This window comes from Danio aesculapii, chromosome 7, assembly GCF_903798145.1.
Source record: "Danio aesculapii chromosome 7, fDanAes4.1, whole genome shotgun sequence".
Classification (NCBI taxonomy): Eukaryota; Metazoa; Chordata; class Actinopteri; order Cypriniformes; family Danionidae; genus Danio; species Danio aesculapii.
In genome coordinates, this window is record NC_079441.1 from 23,392,410 (window position 1) to 23,410,775 (window position 18,366).

At 35.8% G+C, this 18,366-nt stretch overlaps 1 protein-coding gene, 1 long non-coding RNA gene and 6 other non-coding genes across 10 annotated transcripts; all 8 read left to right on the plus strand.

Moving 5' to 3' along the window:
- The first annotated feature begins 2,709 nt into the window (after nt 1–2,709).
- Nucleotides 2,710–10,705, plus strand: sb:cb1058 (uncharacterized protein LOC394209 homolog). 2 transcript variants are annotated; one of them, XM_056461343.1, is made up of 3 exons: nt 2,710–2,814; nt 5,124–5,749; nt 9,932–10,705. In XM_056461343.1, the coding sequence occupies exons 2-3, from the start codon at nt 5,168–5,170 to the stop codon at nt 10,079–10,081; spliced, it is 732 nt and encodes a 243-aa protein (XP_056317318.1). In that variant the 5' UTR covers nt 2,710–2,814; nt 5,124–5,167; the 3' UTR covers nt 10,082–10,705. The 2 variants fall into 2 exon arrangements, with proteins under 2 accessions (XP_056317318.1, XP_056317319.1); XM_056461344.1 differs by lacking the exon at nt 2,710–2,814 and adding an exon at nt 4,896–4,998.
- Nucleotides 10,706–12,948: 2,243 nt separating this feature from the next.
- Nucleotides 12,949–18,289, plus strand: LOC130231880 (uncharacterized). Of its 2 annotated transcripts, none has more exons than XR_008838075.1 (14): nt 12,949–12,987; nt 13,510–13,548; nt 13,799–13,847; nt 14,029–14,071; nt 16,074–16,114; nt 16,290–16,335; nt 16,515–16,556; nt 16,749–16,797; nt 16,978–17,026; nt 17,215–17,238; nt 17,419–17,483; nt 17,722–17,764; nt 17,939–17,981; nt 18,153–18,289. It is a non-coding gene; the product is annotated as an uncharacterized LOC130231880 (long non-coding RNA). The 2 variants fall into 2 exon arrangements; XR_008838074.1 differs by having other exon boundaries at nt 17,452–17,483.
- Nucleotides 13,883–13,953, plus strand: LOC130233034 (small nucleolar RNA SNORD31). The gene has a single exon (XR_008838175.1). It is a non-coding gene; the product is annotated as a small nucleolar RNA SNORD31 (small nucleolar RNA).
- Nucleotides 16,834–16,898, plus strand: LOC130233032 (small nucleolar RNA SNORD29). Its single transcript, XR_008838173.1, has one exon. It is a non-coding gene; the product is annotated as a small nucleolar RNA SNORD29 (small nucleolar RNA).
- Nucleotides 17,069–17,139, plus strand: LOC130233033 (small nucleolar RNA SNORD30). Its single transcript, XR_008838174.1, has one exon. It is a non-coding gene; the product is annotated as a small nucleolar RNA SNORD30 (small nucleolar RNA).
- Nucleotides 17,532–17,658, plus strand: LOC130233037 (small nucleolar RNA SNORD22). The gene has a single exon (XR_008838178.1). It is a non-coding gene; the product is annotated as a small nucleolar RNA SNORD22 (small nucleolar RNA).
- LOC130233036 (small nucleolar RNA SNORD31) lies at nt 17,804–17,874 on the plus strand. Its single transcript, XR_008838177.1, has one exon. It is a non-coding gene; the product is annotated as a small nucleolar RNA SNORD31 (small nucleolar RNA).
- On the plus strand, nt 18,016–18,089 carry LOC130233035 (small nucleolar RNA SNORD31). Its single transcript, XR_008838176.1, has one exon. It is a non-coding gene; the product is annotated as a small nucleolar RNA SNORD31 (small nucleolar RNA).
- Nucleotides 18,290–18,366: the final 77 nt, after the last annotated feature.

Sequence of the window (18,366 nt, forward strand, 5' to 3'; positions counted from 1 at the left end):
TTTAAGCAGCTGGAAAAATTCCCCTGAGATTCTTGTCCATGCTGTCATAACCGTATCATCCAGTTGCAGTTGATTTGTCAGCTGTACATCCATGATGTGAATCTCCTGTTCTGGCACATCCCAAAGGTACTGGATGGTGACAGTGGAGGTCATTTCAGTTTATTGAACTTGCTGTCATGTTCAAGAAACCAATTTGAGTTGATTTGAGCTTTGTGACATGGTTCAATGTCCTAGTGGAAGTAGCCATGACAAGTGGGATTCACCATGATCATTAAAGGATGGACATGGGCTGCAGCAGTACTTGGGTAGGTTGTGGTGGTTAAATGAAGCTTAATTTGAACTAAGAGCATTCAGGTTTCGTTAAGCGAAGAGTTCACCCAAAAAATCCTAAATTTGTTCCAAACCTGTTTCCTTTTCCTGTTGAACACAAGTAAAATGTTGGGAGAAAAATAGCCATTGAGTTTCATAGTATTTTTTGTTCCTACTATGGATGCCAATGGCTGCTTTTTCCCCAACACTCTAGTTTTGTATTCAACAGAATAAAGGAGTTCATAAAAGTTTAGAACCACAGTAGCATGAGAAAATTATGCAGAAAAATCTTTTTTTGTGTGTGTATACTATCCCTTTAAACAGCACTCTGTAAGTTTCCAACCTTAAAATAATGTTTCTGAAATTCAGTTGTACAATATCTTATATCTAGATGAATTATTCTGTTTTGGCTTCCAGATCTGCCTCACCTCTCCTGAAATCACACTTGCAACTTTGGGTGAGCATCCTGGTACACACAGTCCTGCCCACCACCTGCCAGCAGAACCAGGGACAGATATAGAAATGCCTTGAGGCGGAACAGTGCAACCTGTTTAATGTTACTTCCAGACTACTCGGAATTGGAATTTTTGGAAGTATTGTCGAGAAGTCACTAGAACCGACATATGGCCTGTGAAATCAGGGAAGATTGAAGGACCGAGAAACATCATTGGTCATCACTTTTCAGATGGTGGCTAGTTCTGCTTCTGTAAGATTAGCGCTGAGCTAGCTTATGTAAATCATAATTAAACTTTTAAGTGTGTTCACAGAATAAAATGAGTGGGAATTCTACTAATAAAGGCTTTTTCTGAGATGATGTATAATGTTCTTATTTTTGTCAAAGTAAAGCTAGCATTTTCTATTAGTTTTTAGGTGGTTCGCGGTTTATGAAAAGGTATTAAAATTTGATAAATCAACGAGAAAATTAAGGCATTTAAAAGGTATTAAAAAGTCTAAATCGAGTTTTTACGATGTCTTAAATTTTGTTCAAGCATTGTCCAAAGTGTTTGACTAATAAAAGCATAAATATATTTATTTTCCTCTAACAACAGCGTGCTTGATCCATGCAATTGGTTCGGCCGGGGCGCTTCTGGCCAAGCTCCTCTGTGATGTCACGTAATTTGCGACAAACTCTGGAAGGTGATGTGATGCTCTCCACATGTTCCGAAACCATTGGGAAAATGTTTGCGTACTCCTGGTTGAAGAAAGACGAGTTTAAACAGTGGCTGAAGCCTGTAGCTGAAAACAACCGCGTAATTCAATCTTTCAGGGTTTGTTTCTTCCAAGCTTATCTGAGTTTTGTTGCATGGTTGCGCTCCATTGAAAACTGTTTATTTTCAACTATTAAGTTTAAGGCTTGATATTATATCTTGAAGTGGTGATGAGGTCTTAATATTCTGAGAAGGTCTTTAAAATGAAGTGGGACATTTCACTGCTGAAGTTCCCACATGTCACTTATTTCGTAGGTTAAGTTAGCCTAAAGCTAGGAGATGTAACAATGTGATATAGAACCAATACAATTACTTCAGACCCTATGTTTCTCATATGTAGAAAACTCAACCTTTTTCTGTCAGTCTTTCAGCAGCCATGTGATCACCAGAAACCACAAACAGTGAATAAGCAGACTGTAAACTCCCTCTTCATAATGATTCAACAGCACTGAAACATCTTGTGCCTTGTTTAACACGCACGCAAGGGCAAACACACCTGTGAAACAGCTGTTTCTCTGTATCCTGGGGGCTGCTGGCCAGTGACCTCTCTTTATCACTTATTTCTATCTGGAAGCGGTTCCACAAGGTTACACTGAAATGACTACTGCCATTTAAAGAAACAGAGATCCAAAGACTTTTTACAAATGAATATTCACAAGCACATGTACTTTTGAATACCCTGTAGCAGTCACTTAAAACACACCACACCTAGTGTTTCTAGGCATGTATTGCATTCATTCTCTTCCCAACACTTTCCTTCACTGGCACGTTAGTGTTTTTCAGCTGCCTTGTTTACTCTGTTTATTCCAACATAATTTTGAGGTGGTAAAATGCATAAATGCACAAGCGCACTTGGGAGCATTGTGTGGGGTTTAAGTACAATGCGAGTTTAGTGTATTGGTATTCCTTTTGGAGATGTAAATCCCTGACTGTGCATCATGTTCCCACCCAGTGAATAATCCCCAAAGTCCTTCTCAGGTGAGTCAGTTCCTCTCAGAATGGTTTTTGGCAACACACAGCTGCTAAAGTATAGTGTTTGTGTATTTTTGTCTGAGTTGGCTCACACTTACGTTGTTTTTTATAGGCTGCTTCACTTGGTGAGGTAATTAAATGAAACAGAAACTGCATGAGTGAGGGAGAGAGAAAAAAGAGAGAGAGAAGGAGGGAGGTATTGGTGTGCTTGAATGACGACAGGTTCAGACAGTGTGACGATTGTGTGTGTGTGTGTCAGATTAAGGTGAGTTGGGCCCAGAACAGAGAGCGAGTGAGAGCAGAGTCACAGCAAAGCAGCCAGCAGGTGAGTCGATCAATCTCCTGCTTTTATTCTGATGTGTTACCTGATTACGGTTATATATTAAGTTGTTCTGGGATTTTATGTTTTTGCGCAGTTCTTTTAAAAGTGGTTTAAAAATTATAATTTCGACACACTGAAAAAATGTACATCTGTAAACTTGTTGTAAACAATTTATATGTTTTGAGTTTAAACAAAATAAATTTAGTAATTTTCAACTTAATTTGTTTGTTTAAAACCAACCTAAGTAAACTGTTTACAACCACTTAACTTCAACTTAAAATCTAAGGAATCATCTCTGAATCATTTTTTTTTCAGTGTACACTGTAAAAAAAATTCTGCTTGCCTTAACATTTTAAGTCGAATCAAATTAACCTTATGAGTATATATTATGTTAAACTGACTCAAATCTGCTTGCGTAACTTACAAAATTAAGTTAGAACATGATTAACAGCTTAAAAAGTTACAATGACATAAAACATATTTTGCCAGGACGAATTGATCATATAGTTTTTTACAGTGTTTGAATAAGAAATATAAGCCGTTTATTTAACGAGCAATGTTGGAAATATATCTTTTTGTCATGTGGAAACTGTCATTTACAGTACTACATTACATTTGTAGTCTGATGTGGTTATGAAAAACTTTCATTTGTGTTACTTCTCAAACTAACTTTTACTGGAAATTTACTTTGAATTACAGAAATTATATACAGTTGAAGTCAGAATTATTAGCCCCCCTTTCAATGTTTTTTCTTTTTAAATATTTCCCAAATGATGTTTAGCAGAGCAAGGCAATTTTCACAGTATGAAAATTATTAGGATAATAAGGTCAACATTATTAGCCCCTTTAAGCTATAATTTGTTTCAATAGTCTACAGAACAAACCATCATTATAACTTGCCTAATTACCCTAACCTGCCTAGTTAACATAATTAACCTAGTTAAGCCTTTAAAGTGTCACTTTAAGCTGTATAAAAGTGTCTTAACGAATATCTAGTCAAATATTTACTGTCATCAGGGCAAAGATAAAATAAATCAGTTATTAGAAATGAATTATTAAAACTATTATGTTTAGAAATGTGTTGAAAAAAATCTTCTCTCCGTTAAAAAGAAAAAATAAACAGGGGAGCTAAAAATTCAGGAGGGCTAATAATTTTGACTTCAACTGTATATGCATAAGGGTATCAATAAAAAATGATGCTTCCATCTTGTAATATGAGAAAATAGCTTTTAAAAACAGGTTTCTTGATTGGCACTGATAATTCCATGAACAAAGAAGTTTTTATTAAATGTTTCTCATTCTTATACACATTTTTTTAAGTTCTGTTCACAAGAAAGGTCTTTGGGAAACCAAAATGCTGCTTCTATTTCATCACAGTGTGCTTTTCCAGTATAAAGAGTCTTTTGTTGAATGGAAAGGTTTCAGGATGTTAAAGGTTCTTCATGGAACCATTGTTTCCAATACAGTCTTTAATGAAGGTTCTTTACTGGCATTGAAGTTCCCATGAATAACCTTTAACCTCAATGGAAACCTTTTCACACTAAGTAAACATTCCACTTTTAAGGATTCTTTATTGACAGAGAATTTGAGGAACCAAAACTGTTCTATTTCTTCCTAATGTAAATGTTAAATGCTATTGCCTTATATTTTGCCTTTGCCTTATATTTATTGCCTTTGTAGTCTGAGTGTTCCCATATGCCATAATAAAACCATCATAAAATATCTATAATCACCTCTTTTATATCTTATTTGCAAAATAAAGAGAAACAAGAATTCAGCTTGTGCTATTATGAGTAATGTAAAACAAAATACAATAATACCAGCTGAAATCCCTGCAGCATGACATATTTGTGAGTGATTTTGAGTCACAGTCATCTGTTTGGCAGCAGCTGCACTTCCAGCTCGACCAACTGGAGTCAAAGTCAATGACAGGCTGGAGCTCATCTTATCAAAAAGTCATAAAGCAGAGGGTAGTCTGTCTGTTTAGGAGACATGCTGTCCCTAAATAGGAACTTACTGATATGCTGTATACACACAGATCGAACTTTGAACTGTGTGCTTATGATGACGTGACTGATAAACACCCATTATTGTGGGATGGGGGAGAGATAAACCTCAGGCCATGTAGATTTATTTCAACAGTAGCCCAATGAAAGCCTGCTACTCTTCCACTTCTTCTTGTTTCATGTAGGAAATGTTGTGAATCTATTCTCTGTAAACACATGTCTGATCTCTTCCCAACTGTTTTTTAACAAATGACCACCATCACAAGTCAAAGTCACATGTTTCCCTCTTCCTTCCTTCCTCTTTAGATTGCAGACGCTTGGATTAACATCTCTCCTGAGTTCACAAGACCATGACGATCGGCAGGAGCTTCAAAAAGAACCAGGTCCCTCGTACTCCTGCTTTCCTGGACAAGACTAATGGATTCTATGGGCGCTTGGACGAGATGTTTAGAGACGATGTACAGATGGAGGGAGAGACCAAAGAAGAGCAGCCAAGTAGCCAAGACAATGGGCCAGCTCCAGGCTGGATAGAAGAGGATGACCACGTGGTTGATTTTAACCAGGGTATGATGGATGATGATGATGGGACCACTTTACTGAAGAGGAAGCCCAGCAGACTGAGCCGCCGATGGAGCAGGATGAGCTCCAGGAAGGCAAAGTACGGCAAGTTTTCCTCAGAGAAAGAACTGGGTAATGAAACCAGTACATCTGTAGATCTGAAGCCAGAGGAGGCACTGCCGTCCCAAACCCTGGAAAACAACAGAGAACCAGAACCAACGATGGTGCATTTCTCTGCAAAAGAGCATGCAGATGACCAGATTCTCATCAAAGGGAAGAAGGAGGGAGAAGTGGAAGACATGAAAATAGAAGGAAAGCTGAATGGGGAGACAATGGAAGTTGTGAAGAGGAACACTCTCAAGAATTACCGCAAGGTGAGATTGAGCTGTTTATTAGCGTTGTAAAAGCGAAGAGCAGTTCAGATGTGAATTAAAATTTGTTAGAGTTTCTTACACTCATTGTTCTGCTGATCCTACTGAAATACCATGCTAAAATATCCTGATAAACTTCCCTTCAACACTGAGTTAGCAGCGCCGATATGGGCTTTTTTTCTAAATAAAAACATGTGCAACTAGAACTAAGGATACAAATGAGTTGCTAATTAAAAGCAATCGGTCGATTTTCGGTATACATTACGGTATAAAAGTGACATGGCTGGCTGTTTGTTGAACAATATGTTGCTGAAGTTATGCGTCTACTTATACTTATGCAAATATCAGAGACGACAACGAAAATGTGTCAGGGGACCCTAAAAATTTGATTGTTTATTAGATTTTATGAAGATGCATTCTAACATAAAAGATCACACTAGAAGACATATATGGTTCTGTTTTTTTTGTTTAGATCTGTAAATTATGCTTTACTATATAATCCCAAAAACATGGTTAGGTAAACCATGCTAGCCAAAATATTCAAGATGTTGCCAGACAAACCATTAACCACACTGTAAAAAATGCTGAGTTCCACTCAATTGATTTGTGTTGAGACAACATGAAGAAATTAAGTTAACTTATTCATTTTTATTCACAAATTTCAGTGAATTGAACTAAAAAGAGTTAAGTTGTCCTTAAGAAACTCAAGAATTGTGTTGTTTCAGCTCATTTTAAGTAAGTAGTATGAACAAACAGCAAACATAATTTTTTTAATGTATGGGATTTGTAGTGTGGTTATAAAAATGGCAATCGATCTTGTGTAGTGATCAAAAAGGATTGTTAAAAATGCACTATATCTTTGTTCTATAATTGATTTTTCATTTAATCCTTTTAGTTTTAGAGTATTTTAGGATATAGTAAATTATATTTGTGCAGTGATAATGCTTTGGAGCCTTGACTACTAAGTTTTGTTAAATAAAAGTTATAGTTTTTATTATTAGCTTCAAACATCGTCCACATAGTTAATATTATTTGAAAGTTCACTTAAGCATGCAAGGTCTTGGTCATTCTGTAACCATATGTGGTTTGGAACATATTTTGGCAAAGGATCTGGGATAAAGTTCATTTTAGTTTTCTATTTTGCAGTCTTTTAGAGAGTCCATCACTCTATAACTGTTTACATTTGCTGCAATATAACACTTTTCTATGTCTCCACCCCACTGAAAAGCGAATAGCTTCACATGTATCTTTATTACTTCCACCCCCTGTTTATTAGTCCATCTGTTATGTCACTATCAGTTGTTTGCACATATATGGTCAGAGGACAGAAGCAAGTTATACAGTGACCACAGTTCTTTTGGTCGTAAGCAAGGTGACCTTGATTAGAGGAATTTCTGCAAATAATTGAAGGACTCTGTCAGTTCACCTCCATTACATGTCCTCTAGTTCAGCTAATAAGGGCACATTCTTTTTCTGTCAGAGCAATGACCCTAGAATTAAACCCATTTCCTTCTACCTGACCATGCATCTTCATTCACTTTATAAAAAAAAAACTTTTTAAAGTTATTAAGAAAGACTGAGATATGTTTTACAAGAAAGTACACTGTTTATATTTCCCTGTAGAATTTACGGTATTTAATTTACTTTAAATCAAACTTACAGCAAGATTACTCTGTTAATATATACACCATTAATCTTGCTTTACATGTATTTAGTGTTGTAAATATATACTGTGAAATATACTGTATTTTTAGTACTCTAACCTGTAATATATTTTTATACATTAAAAATTAACTTGTAGTTCATTGTTTATTATCTATTTGCTATAAAACAGTCCAAATGGTAAACTACTATATTTACTTCACTGTAAAAAAATCTGTAATATTATGTTTGTTTGTTTTTTCGGCAGCTAGGGTGCCGGAAGAAAAACATAAAATAACAGACATTAAATTACAGAAATTTCCTTAAATTTAAATTTCTGGTAAATTTCTGTAATTTAGCAGCCGTTATTTTAAGGTTGTTTATTTTAAAACGTAAAATTACAGATTTTTTTACAGTGTAAGATTGGCAAGATTTCACACAATTTTTTTTCAATATTTAAATTCAGACGAGGTTAAAATACTGTTTTAATGGTGCCAAAAGGAAATTTCTCACGGTGGCTATTTTAAATATAATAAAATACTGCATAACTGTCACACAGTAAAATACAACTCATATTACATATGTGAAATAGTGTGTAATTTACAGAAATCTTTAACAATGTACCATTTCAATGTCAACATTTAATTCTATTGAAGTTTACGGGTAATTTCTGGGTTAAAATGGTACACTGTCAAAAAATATTCATTAGGTTTACTAACCTTTTTTAAATTAAGTGGTTGCAAACTATTTATTTGGGCTGAATTTACACAAATTAAGTTGAACTACATAAATCCAATTAATCTTTTTTTTTTAAGTTCTACTCATTAAAGAAGTTTTTATGAAAAAGTTCAATCAATTACAGTGGTGTAAAGTAACAAATTACAAATACTCAAATTACAGTAATTGAGTAGTTTTTCTCAGGAATTGTAATTTACTGAGTAGTTTTAAAAATAGGTACTTTCACTTGATTACATTTTTAGTGCAGTATCGGTACTTTTACTCCACTCTTTCCTTCGACCTGCAGTCACTACTTTATTATTTCTCATCTATGGGGATAAGTGGAAAAATCAGACCTGTGATTCCTGTCAAATCGAATCAAAGATACATGTTTCTTTATTTAACCAGATAAAAAAAAACATTGAGATCAAGATCTCATTTACAAGGGTGGCCAAGAGGCACACGACTTATGAAAAAAAATTATACTAATAAATAAAAAGTAAAGATAATATAAAAATACAGTTTAGTTATTCAGCTAGACCACATTACAATATGTTAAAAACACATACACTGGTCAGCGCCAGGGGTGTAGTGGTTAGTGCGTCGACATATGCACTCCAGTGCACACGGTGACCCGAGTTTGATTCCACCTCGCGGTCCTATGCCAATCCTTCCCATCTCTCTGCTCCCCATGCTTTCCTGTAAATACTCTGTCCTATCTAATATAAAGTTGAAAACCGCGAAAAAATTATTATTAAAAAAAAAACACACATTGAGAAATGGACTGTTGTTGTTTGTTATAAAAGATAGAACTAAATGATCTAATCAGGATGAGCTCAGACATATTTAGTTCAGACTGAAGAGTATTCCAGGATGAGGGGGCGGCATGGCTAAAAGCTCGCTTCCCTATTTCAGTTCGAACCCAGGGAACAGACAAATGATAAATTTTACTTGAACATAGGGCATACTGGCTTTTTGACCTATGAAGAAGGAAACACTGGTATAAAGGCGTCAGACCCAGAAGAGCCTTGTAGACCAGAGCTTCTTACATTCAGAGAAGGCCACTTAGCTTTGGCATACTCTTCAAAATGGTGAGTTAGTCTACGATAACCTGTAACAAACCTCAGAGCGCTATGATAAACAGAGTTTAAAGGCTGAAGACATTTGGTTGAGGCATTCATATATAAAACATCACCACAGTCAAGCAACGGTAAAAATATTGAAGACACAAAATGTTTATGTGCTTTAAGAGAAAAGCAGGATCCATTTCGATAGTAAAACCCAAGCTTAACTCTCAGATTAAGAACCAAATTTGCTACGTGTGCTTTGAAGGAAAGCTCCTGATCAAGTAAAAAGCCCAAATACTTCTAGCTGGACACTAATTTTCATTATATTGAACAACCTTAAGACATGGGCGGTTTATAAATGCAACAAACTGTTTTGAAGCATTTAAAAGTGTTCAAGATATCCAGTCTTTACACACAATGACCCAGAGACTGTTTAGACTGTAGGTCACGGATGAGAAGATGATCGATGTTTACTGATGACTTCGCCAAAATGGCCTTAAACAATGACTAAATGCACTACAGAATGTTACGTTTACACATCCCTGCACAAATTCCATGTAAACGCATCGACCTTTCACAGCGTAATACTCACTACTTTATCGAGTACTTTTAAAAAAGGACTACTTTTTACTCATACTTTGAGTAATATTTACAGCAGATAATTTTACTCTACATACACTACATTTTTGGTTAAGTAATGTTACTTTAACTTTAGTATGCTGATCATTTATTGTGTTTTTCTCTTTATTTTCTCCTTTAGGCCGTGGACAGAGCTTTCCGTCGAGGATGGGAGACTTTTGTTGCCAATCTGTATAGTGTGACTCTGACACCCATATCATCAACTTCTTCATCTGCACCATCAGACAAAACCCAACTGAACAAGAATCGTGTTTTGGCAGAATTCAGATAACGGTCAAACTCTCTGAGCTGCACTTTTTTTATTTCAATCACTGAATAACTTCATTTGTTAATTTAAATGTGCTCATGTATTTAATGTGCATTGTTGAACTCTGCATCAAACTGATAGCTGCTGATCGGATCATTATGTAACCTGACAAGAGAGGTCAATATTTGAACGTTTTATCAGTGTATAAATTTATCATCGCAGCACTAACTGAAGGGAGTGTAGCTGATCTTTGTTCTCTCGTGAGGAAACACATGGCTTATGTTATTAATTATCCCACATGGAAAGTTTTTGAGCTGTGAACAGAAGGAGAGTTCCTGTACTTTGGCCATTAACGTGTACTCTTTCAAACGGTTAACTCAACCCTCAAGAACCAATCTGGGAGCTCAAAGATGAAAAAAACAATGTCATCAAGAGGCACATCTCTGGCAATGAAGTGCACAAATAATTGAGCCAAGAGATGGAGTAAATGATGGCTTTTGTGTTCTGTAGAGTTATTTATGTTCGGTTTCTTATTTACAAACCCATGGTTTTCTAATGTTGCATATGTAAAATGAAAATGATTTTGTCTTGTTTTATCTGCTTTGTGACGTCAAAGCATTGCTAATAAAAACACAACTTAAAAAACAACCTGTGCCACTTGATTCTGTGGTGCTAAATACAAAAGTAGTCAATTATTCTAGATTATTTTAGTAATATGATAGTGTGCTTGTCTTCACGTAGCAAAATTCTCAAAATATAAATATTATAATAACTTTGTGGTTTAATCTTTCTTTAATACACTACCCATTATATTGTAGTTCCCGAGAGTGGTCTCAAGAACATGTTTTTAAGGTTTAGGTCTTCAAATCAATCTCATTTGTGCTTTTTTAATTAGAATTTTATTTCAAGAGTGGTCAAAACCACAGCTCCTGTGTTATCACTACATTTCGCGCACATTGTATTTATTTGTTAACATTATTTCTTTAATTGAATGTAAAAATTAAAGTTTCAAATGCAAACACACTAGAGTCAGAATGCTTTTTTTTTGTTACTGGTGTGCTTGGTCAAAAATTAACAGAAACATTAATAGGAACGCTAACAATATTCAATTTAATTGCAAAAGTACTTGAATAAGATTTCTTGAGAGTATGTGGATGAAAGTAACCGTGCAAGTCTATCAATAGTGTCCAATAATAAACTTGTGTGCCCCAAAATCAGGGTCCAGTTTTTCAAAAAAATGTATCTAGATCAAATTGGTCCAGATTTGTAAATCCCTTGTTTTGCTATCCAGGATTAACTGATCTACACAGACCTTTTATGACAATTTGTAAAGGATCATTGGGTTGGATCACTGTGATCCAAATACCAAATTTGAGGATTACCAAATACTGTTTACGAGAGCCTTTAATGGAACCAACAATGTAGCCTACCGGCTTAGCAAAGAACAACAGGTAGGCAAAATACCAGTGGCCACAAACAGCCATGGTTTGTTTTAATGGTAAGAACCAGAAACACTGCAGTCAACAAACATTTGACAATTTTTTTTTGTTTGTTCTAGTACAACACTGCTTTGATATTGTTTTGTTGTTTACCATGACTCATTAGATGTGACATGATTCAAATATGCTTCAAATACAAAGGAATTTATATATCATCAGTAACCATTAAGTATGAGATCATTCGCTTTTTTATTTTTTATTTTGGATCAAATAGATCCCAATCTGAGTTCAAAAGTTTAACAACCCAATATCCCAAAGGCCAGGTTTGATTTAAATCAAATGTAAGATTGGATTACATGGTGTGATCTTAATTCAAAATCCCTCTGTTACTTTTGAATAACCCATTTCCAAGATTTGATCCAATCTGTGATCCAAAGTCCCACTGGATTACTTTTGAAAAATTGGGCCCAGGAGATAAAACTGTGTAGTATATTTAGATATCACATATCAGGGTCGTAGCGGACATTTTAAAAGTGGGGGATGGCTGTATGAGCTCATATGTTTATATAATTATTAATCACCTGTTTCTAAATGGTCTGTCTCTAAAAGTGAGGGGGACAGATACCCCCAGTTCCGCCCGGTTGCTACGCCCTGTCACATATAATATGTAGTGTGTACAATGCTGCACATTTAGTGGTACAAAGAAGTGTAGGCCTAAAATGTACATTTTTATCACCATTTTCTTCATTTATATATTTTTATAAAGTTTCAAGTTTAATTTAAATTGTAACTTGCATGTACAATTAAACATAACTTGCATTTTACAGCACTACAGTATAAGTGTGTCATTTAGTTAATACACTTTGTCCTCACAACAAGTGTACTGCAAAGATCTTAAATGTGAATTTTGGAACAGGCTCGAGAGAGTAGTTTAGCTATGTTTATCTCAAATGTCCTAGTTAGTAGGCCTACCTATCGTTAAGGCCATGTTTAGTACGCTTGACAGATATAGATTTAACGACATCTAGTGGAAATGTGAAGCTTGACAAGGTTTTGACAAAAATACTAAGCATTTCATCTTCATTTCAAATAATTAATCTACAAAAAACAGATATGTTTCGACAATGTATGTATGATACTCTCATTTGTGTGTTATAAATATGTTTATGGTTTATTTACCTGCCTCTTCGCGTCTACATTGCTTTTACCATACTCTGCAGAATTCATCAATTGTTGCCATTTATAGAATGTGTATATTGTGTGCACTACAGTTAACATAATTTTCATCAACATTTTGTGCAATTAATCGCTCTCTGTTAATTCATAAACAACATTGTAAGACAACAACGTATTTTGGCGCTTTTAATGTTATCAGATTATCTGATTGGTTGTCGTCAAATGGGCGTGTTTTTTTTTTTTTTTTTTACGTGTGACACGAATAAAACGCGCCGAGCCCTTCCTTCCGTCCATTTTGCTGCTGCTTCTTCATCGGTGAGGATTGTTCTATTCTTTTCCAACTGTTTTAATGTAATGTTATTCTGTTTTAATACGGTTTTACAACGCTGATATTGGCGATAAGTGGTCTGCTTTTCTCACTAGTATGCTTTTACGTCTTGTTTCTTTATATGGGCCTTTAGTAGAATGCTACAAGGCGTTTACAGTCTGCTGGCCCACGAGCTTCTCACGTTTATCTAAAGCCATCCTTTTTCAGTTGTGACCATTTTTTGATTGTTTCATATTTTCCGCGAAGCATACATGCTATTTTATCGTAAAAGCTGCCTATTTCGTGATACTTTTTGTTCTTTTCGTTTTTCACGAGATCTCTCAATGATGATAACTTTCACAGACCTGTACTGAAACACTGTGATTGCACATTATTTATCTGACGTGAGATCGAGATGACGATTGCATCTTTGTCTTTTGTATTTATTTTTTTTTACAGTTTTGCGCTGCATGCATTTCCTGCGCGCTTAATAGGCAAACTCGTGTCTAATGAAGGGTTTTCTTTTGCAGCAACGATGACTACCACGACGAGCATGGGATCATGGGAAGGTAAGATTTGTAGCAGCCTGTAGTTTTTGTTTTCTTAACGTACTGTATTCACCTTAACATGCTGTAAATGGACAATTTCTTCCTCTTTACACTTTTAAATACTTTGCATTAAGGTTGGTTGAAACCGCACGCAAGGAGTTAAACTTGATGCACTTATTTACATATAGAGGGTTTTGTTAATCTAACATGATCATCTGTTGCATGGTTTATCACTTAAATGAATTTAACGTAAATTGTATTTTTTTAATAGGACTGCATTGGACCTTTCCCCCACAACTTGTGCGCTTGAGTAGAATAAGGTTTGTATTTGTTTGCTTTCTTGATTTGTGAACCAATAGGCATGATGATTTTAGATTACCGCCCCAGTCTGATTTATCTGACTGATTGGTACCCCTCTGACCCCTGTTAACAAATTATACTTTTTTTTTTTTATATGTAAATTTTAAAATCCTTCATGTAACTTTCCTTTTTTTTCCCCAGATGCTACCAGAACTTGCTGATTAACTGCAGTCATCTTGTGCAGGTAAAGCCCCCGACCCCCAAAGAAATGAATGAATGCATGTTGAGAATACATATTATAAACCACATCAATGTAACCCTTATGCACAAGCATATTAAAACCCTCGGAGAAGAAATTAGGATGTAGAAAGAGCTCTATGAAGAGGTTTACTCTGCATGGCAGAATACAATGAAGTACCACCCTGGGCTCAGCACAGCCAGAATGAGCCCTGAGCATTCTTGAACTCAAATCTTTTCTACAGTTAACTTGCTGCCTACGGTGTTGGGGAAACTTACTTTTCCAAGTAACTCCTTTTACAATATTTAGTTACTCCCCCAAAAAATCAACCAATTGCTTTTATTTATGGAAAGTAATGCATTACATTTTACACTTGAGGAGACCTGGCAGAGGCTTTTAGAACTTGAAGCGTGTTGTACTTTTATAAAGAGGAGCTCTGCCTTTAACAACACCATGTATAACTTGCCCTTTTTTTTTTTTTTTTTTTTTTTTTTTTTTTTAAATACATGTTAAAAAAAAAGTTTGCTACATTGTCAAGGTAAAATGACCAGAATCCCTTAATTTATTATTATTTTTTTTTTGTTCGTTCCCTCCACATGTTCAAAATAAACTTGGATCACAATTTAAGGCTTGGCCATCTTTGTTTTGTCTGTACCTTGTGACTGTACATTGTGACTTCAACATAACATTTTTATATTGAAGTGAATTAAACTGAACTAACTCCTATTAAGTAATTCGTTACTTGGAAAAGTAATGATATTTATAATGCACCCTATTGTATGAGATGGTTCTGTGCTTGCACCAGTCTCCACATTTTGAGCAAATGGTACCAATTGTAGAATGATCATCTAAAATAGTGCAGAGAGAAACCGTTGACTTCTGTCATAATTTTAGGAAATCAGCATTGTTTAGAGTGGAAGTTTGGTTGAGGCAGACTTAATTACTAGAACTGTGTAAGGGTGCTTTCACATCTAGACTTGTTTCGGAACCTGTCTCGTTTGCCCAGTTAACACTGTTTGGCATATGTGAATCAGGCAATCGAGCTCTGATCTGCGCCAAAACAATTGCTTCGAGATCGCCTGAATGAGGTGGTCTCTGCTCGATTGAAACTAATTCTGGAGCAGATCGATTGTGAGCGATACAATCCGAGCCTGGCTGTATCAGTGTATTATGGATGTATAATAGGCATACGGCTATGAAGTGAGTAGGGTGGGATGTCATTCCTACGAGTAATTGTGCATTTTGTGTAAACCACGAAAGTGAAAGCATGCTGAACCATTAACGAGAGCGGTTTATCCGAAAATTGACCTAACTGTAGTTTGTTCTCTATAATGTAAAGCCTATATTGCATAAGCCATCTGCTATGTGTACTCTTACCTCTGGTCTATAGTGACTACGTCTGTGGGTGTCACCATTTAAAAATAAAACGCAGATTTTTCTCATCTTGTTGCTCATCGTCATAAATTAAGCAAGCATGACAGCTGAGTGGGTCTCTGCAAAATAAACTCTGACCCATGTGACGAGTTTACTCGCACGTGACTTGTTTTTAGCTATTTTGGTCCGTTCAGAAACTTTGGCATGTGAAAGTGAACTGCACCAAGTACAAATCAACATCGTAACTATTTTAATCCCTGTTTCGGAACCAATGAATTGATTCGCAGGTATGAAAGCACCCTAATTGTACATGTTTGTCTAATGTGTGCCTTGTTCGTTGTTTTTCTATTGAAATCCGTTTCAGTGATTAATTCAATAAATTTTCTGGCTCTCAATACCCAACCCCCGCCCCACTTTTAAAAAAAATTATTTTTATTTTTATTTTTTTAAATATAAATGTCCTTGTCAAGATGATCATTCATAAAACACTTGTCATCCAGTGCTACGATGATGACTTTAGAATTCTCTCTTCCTGAATTGCTTTGATGTAACTGTTCTAACCTGAGTAGCATTTGGACGTCCAGATTTTGTTGTGGTGTCTGTAAAACATGCTTAACCATTTTTGTTTTTGCAGTTTCCATGCAGTCTGCTGGGCTGAGACTTGTCAAATTCAAGGTAATATTGTAAATCTTGTCTTTAAAAAAATAATAAGTTTAAATGATGATTATTCAATGACAAGCATATATCTGAATTCCAGTGATGTTTGCCTATTTATTCTGATATAATCTGGATGATTACTCCAGTTTAATCTCCTCCTTGCAGTTTTTAATTTTTCCGTTTCTATTTTAAGGTTTCCTGCAGATGAACCATTTATGGTGTACATTGGCCTCTTATGGGTAGGAGTTCTCAAATTCACAGTTTACTTAATCTTGACTGAAATGATTAAGTCTTTACATTTTAACTGGACGACAATTGTCATATGGCATTCTAGTCACCAAAGTATGATCAGACCTTATGATATAAGAAAACAATTACTAAACGGTATTTGCACTTACGATGTTTGTTGTTTGACTAGGTGTTTCAGCCTTCCTCCTGTTGGCCATAGCACAATATTTTGGTAAGTTCTGGCTTTTTTTAAAAGATGAAGTCTTCCTATCTGAGAGGATGAACGGTTTATTCCGTTTTAATATCTGGACGGCATTATTGCCCCATGGCATTGAAGTCACCAAAGCACTGATCAGACAATGTTAAACATGCTGGGTTTTATACATTTTAGCATGCATATTAAATGTCTCTCTTCTGTTTTTAGGCAGCACTGCCAAAAATAACAGGTTAAAGGACTGGCTGTTTACCTAAAGGTAATTTTTCTACATTTTTACATTCGGGGTTTTCAATCTCTGTGATGAAGATACTTAGCTCACTTTGACCCAATGTGAAAAGTCACGAACAACTGAGAGATTGCTATGGATGGCAAAAGTTTTGTTGTATGAGATTCATTGCCTTTTATCTATATAAATTTCCCTTCCCCCTCTCTGCAGGACCCGTGGTTAAAGACTTGGATGGGTTGAGTCCTTCTAGTGGTGTTGGGTAAGGTTGCTTTTGTATACTTGAGTATTGAGTCCCTCTGTAACTCATGATGATTTTCATTTGGAATCTCGTTCGTCTGAATTCCTGCTGATATCTTTTAAAGACTGATGTTACATATGCTTTTATTGTAGCCTTTGGTTTTGTTTAATGTAAACTAATGCCTAGTTTTTTTTTGTTTCCCCTCAAAGGTTCCACTCAAGATGTACACAATAGTAAGAAAATGCTTCCTAAATTCTATTACTGACAGGTTAACTTTTATAAACTTGCCCCTGTGCTCAATTCTTCCTGTAACACATGATGATTTGGCAGTCTCGTTCGTCTGAACTTCTGTTGAAAAACTTTAGCTTTTGTACTGATGTTACAACTATCGTTTTGCATGTCTGTGTTGTCAGTTTCTTCCACCTAAAACGTTTCTTCACTCATAGGTGAGACGCTTGGTCTGAAGTCACCCAAGCAGGTGAGATTTTGGTCCCATAAATGTATGCCAAACTTATTGCAACTCGTCCTTTTATGATGCAACTTGCACACGTCTTACGCCCTGTGTCAATGCCAGAACCTGAAAAGGTGAACCCACTGGTGTGTCCAGGGCAATAAGGGGATTATCCGTTGGGGTTTCCAACAGTCTGAGAAGCACTTGTTGCAGTTTAGTTGAGCGTTTGTCCTTGTTTCTCCTAATTGTTGTTCTTTTGTGCCAGGACTCTGGTGGACCTCCCAAGTTGTGTATCTGAGCAGAATGAGGTTTGTATGCGTTTGCTTCCTTGACTTACTTGTGAACCAATAGGCATGATGATCTTAGATTACCGCCCCAGTCTGATTTTATCTGATTGATTGGTACCCCTCTGACCTCCCGATTAATGTTCTAAAGCTCCATTTTTATTTGAGGCACTTTATTCATGTAGCTTTCACTTTCAGATGCTACAAGGACTTGCTGATCGATTGCGGTCTTCATGTACAGGTACCCAAAAATTGTACTCATTGAAAGAAATTGGTATGGATGTGATGAGTAACTATTACCGCCCCAGGCTGAAAAGTTATGACTGATTGGTATCCCCTCTGATCCATACTCCTAATGCTTGTATAATCTTCCCGCTCCCAATCTTGTAGTTTGACTTTTTGTTGTCTCTAGGTTTCCACTGCAAGTCGATGTTGCTGATGAAGCCTTCACTACATGTTTGGAGAAGAGGGACACAGTTTTGTACTTCCATGTAATGCAAGCACTTGCTGAAAGCTGCTCAGGGGGACTGAATAAATGAAGTTGCTGAACTTTCTCTTGTTTTGACTTTAAATTTCCTTATCTTTCTACAGCCACAGACTCTAGGAAAGGTTTTAAATATTTTCTA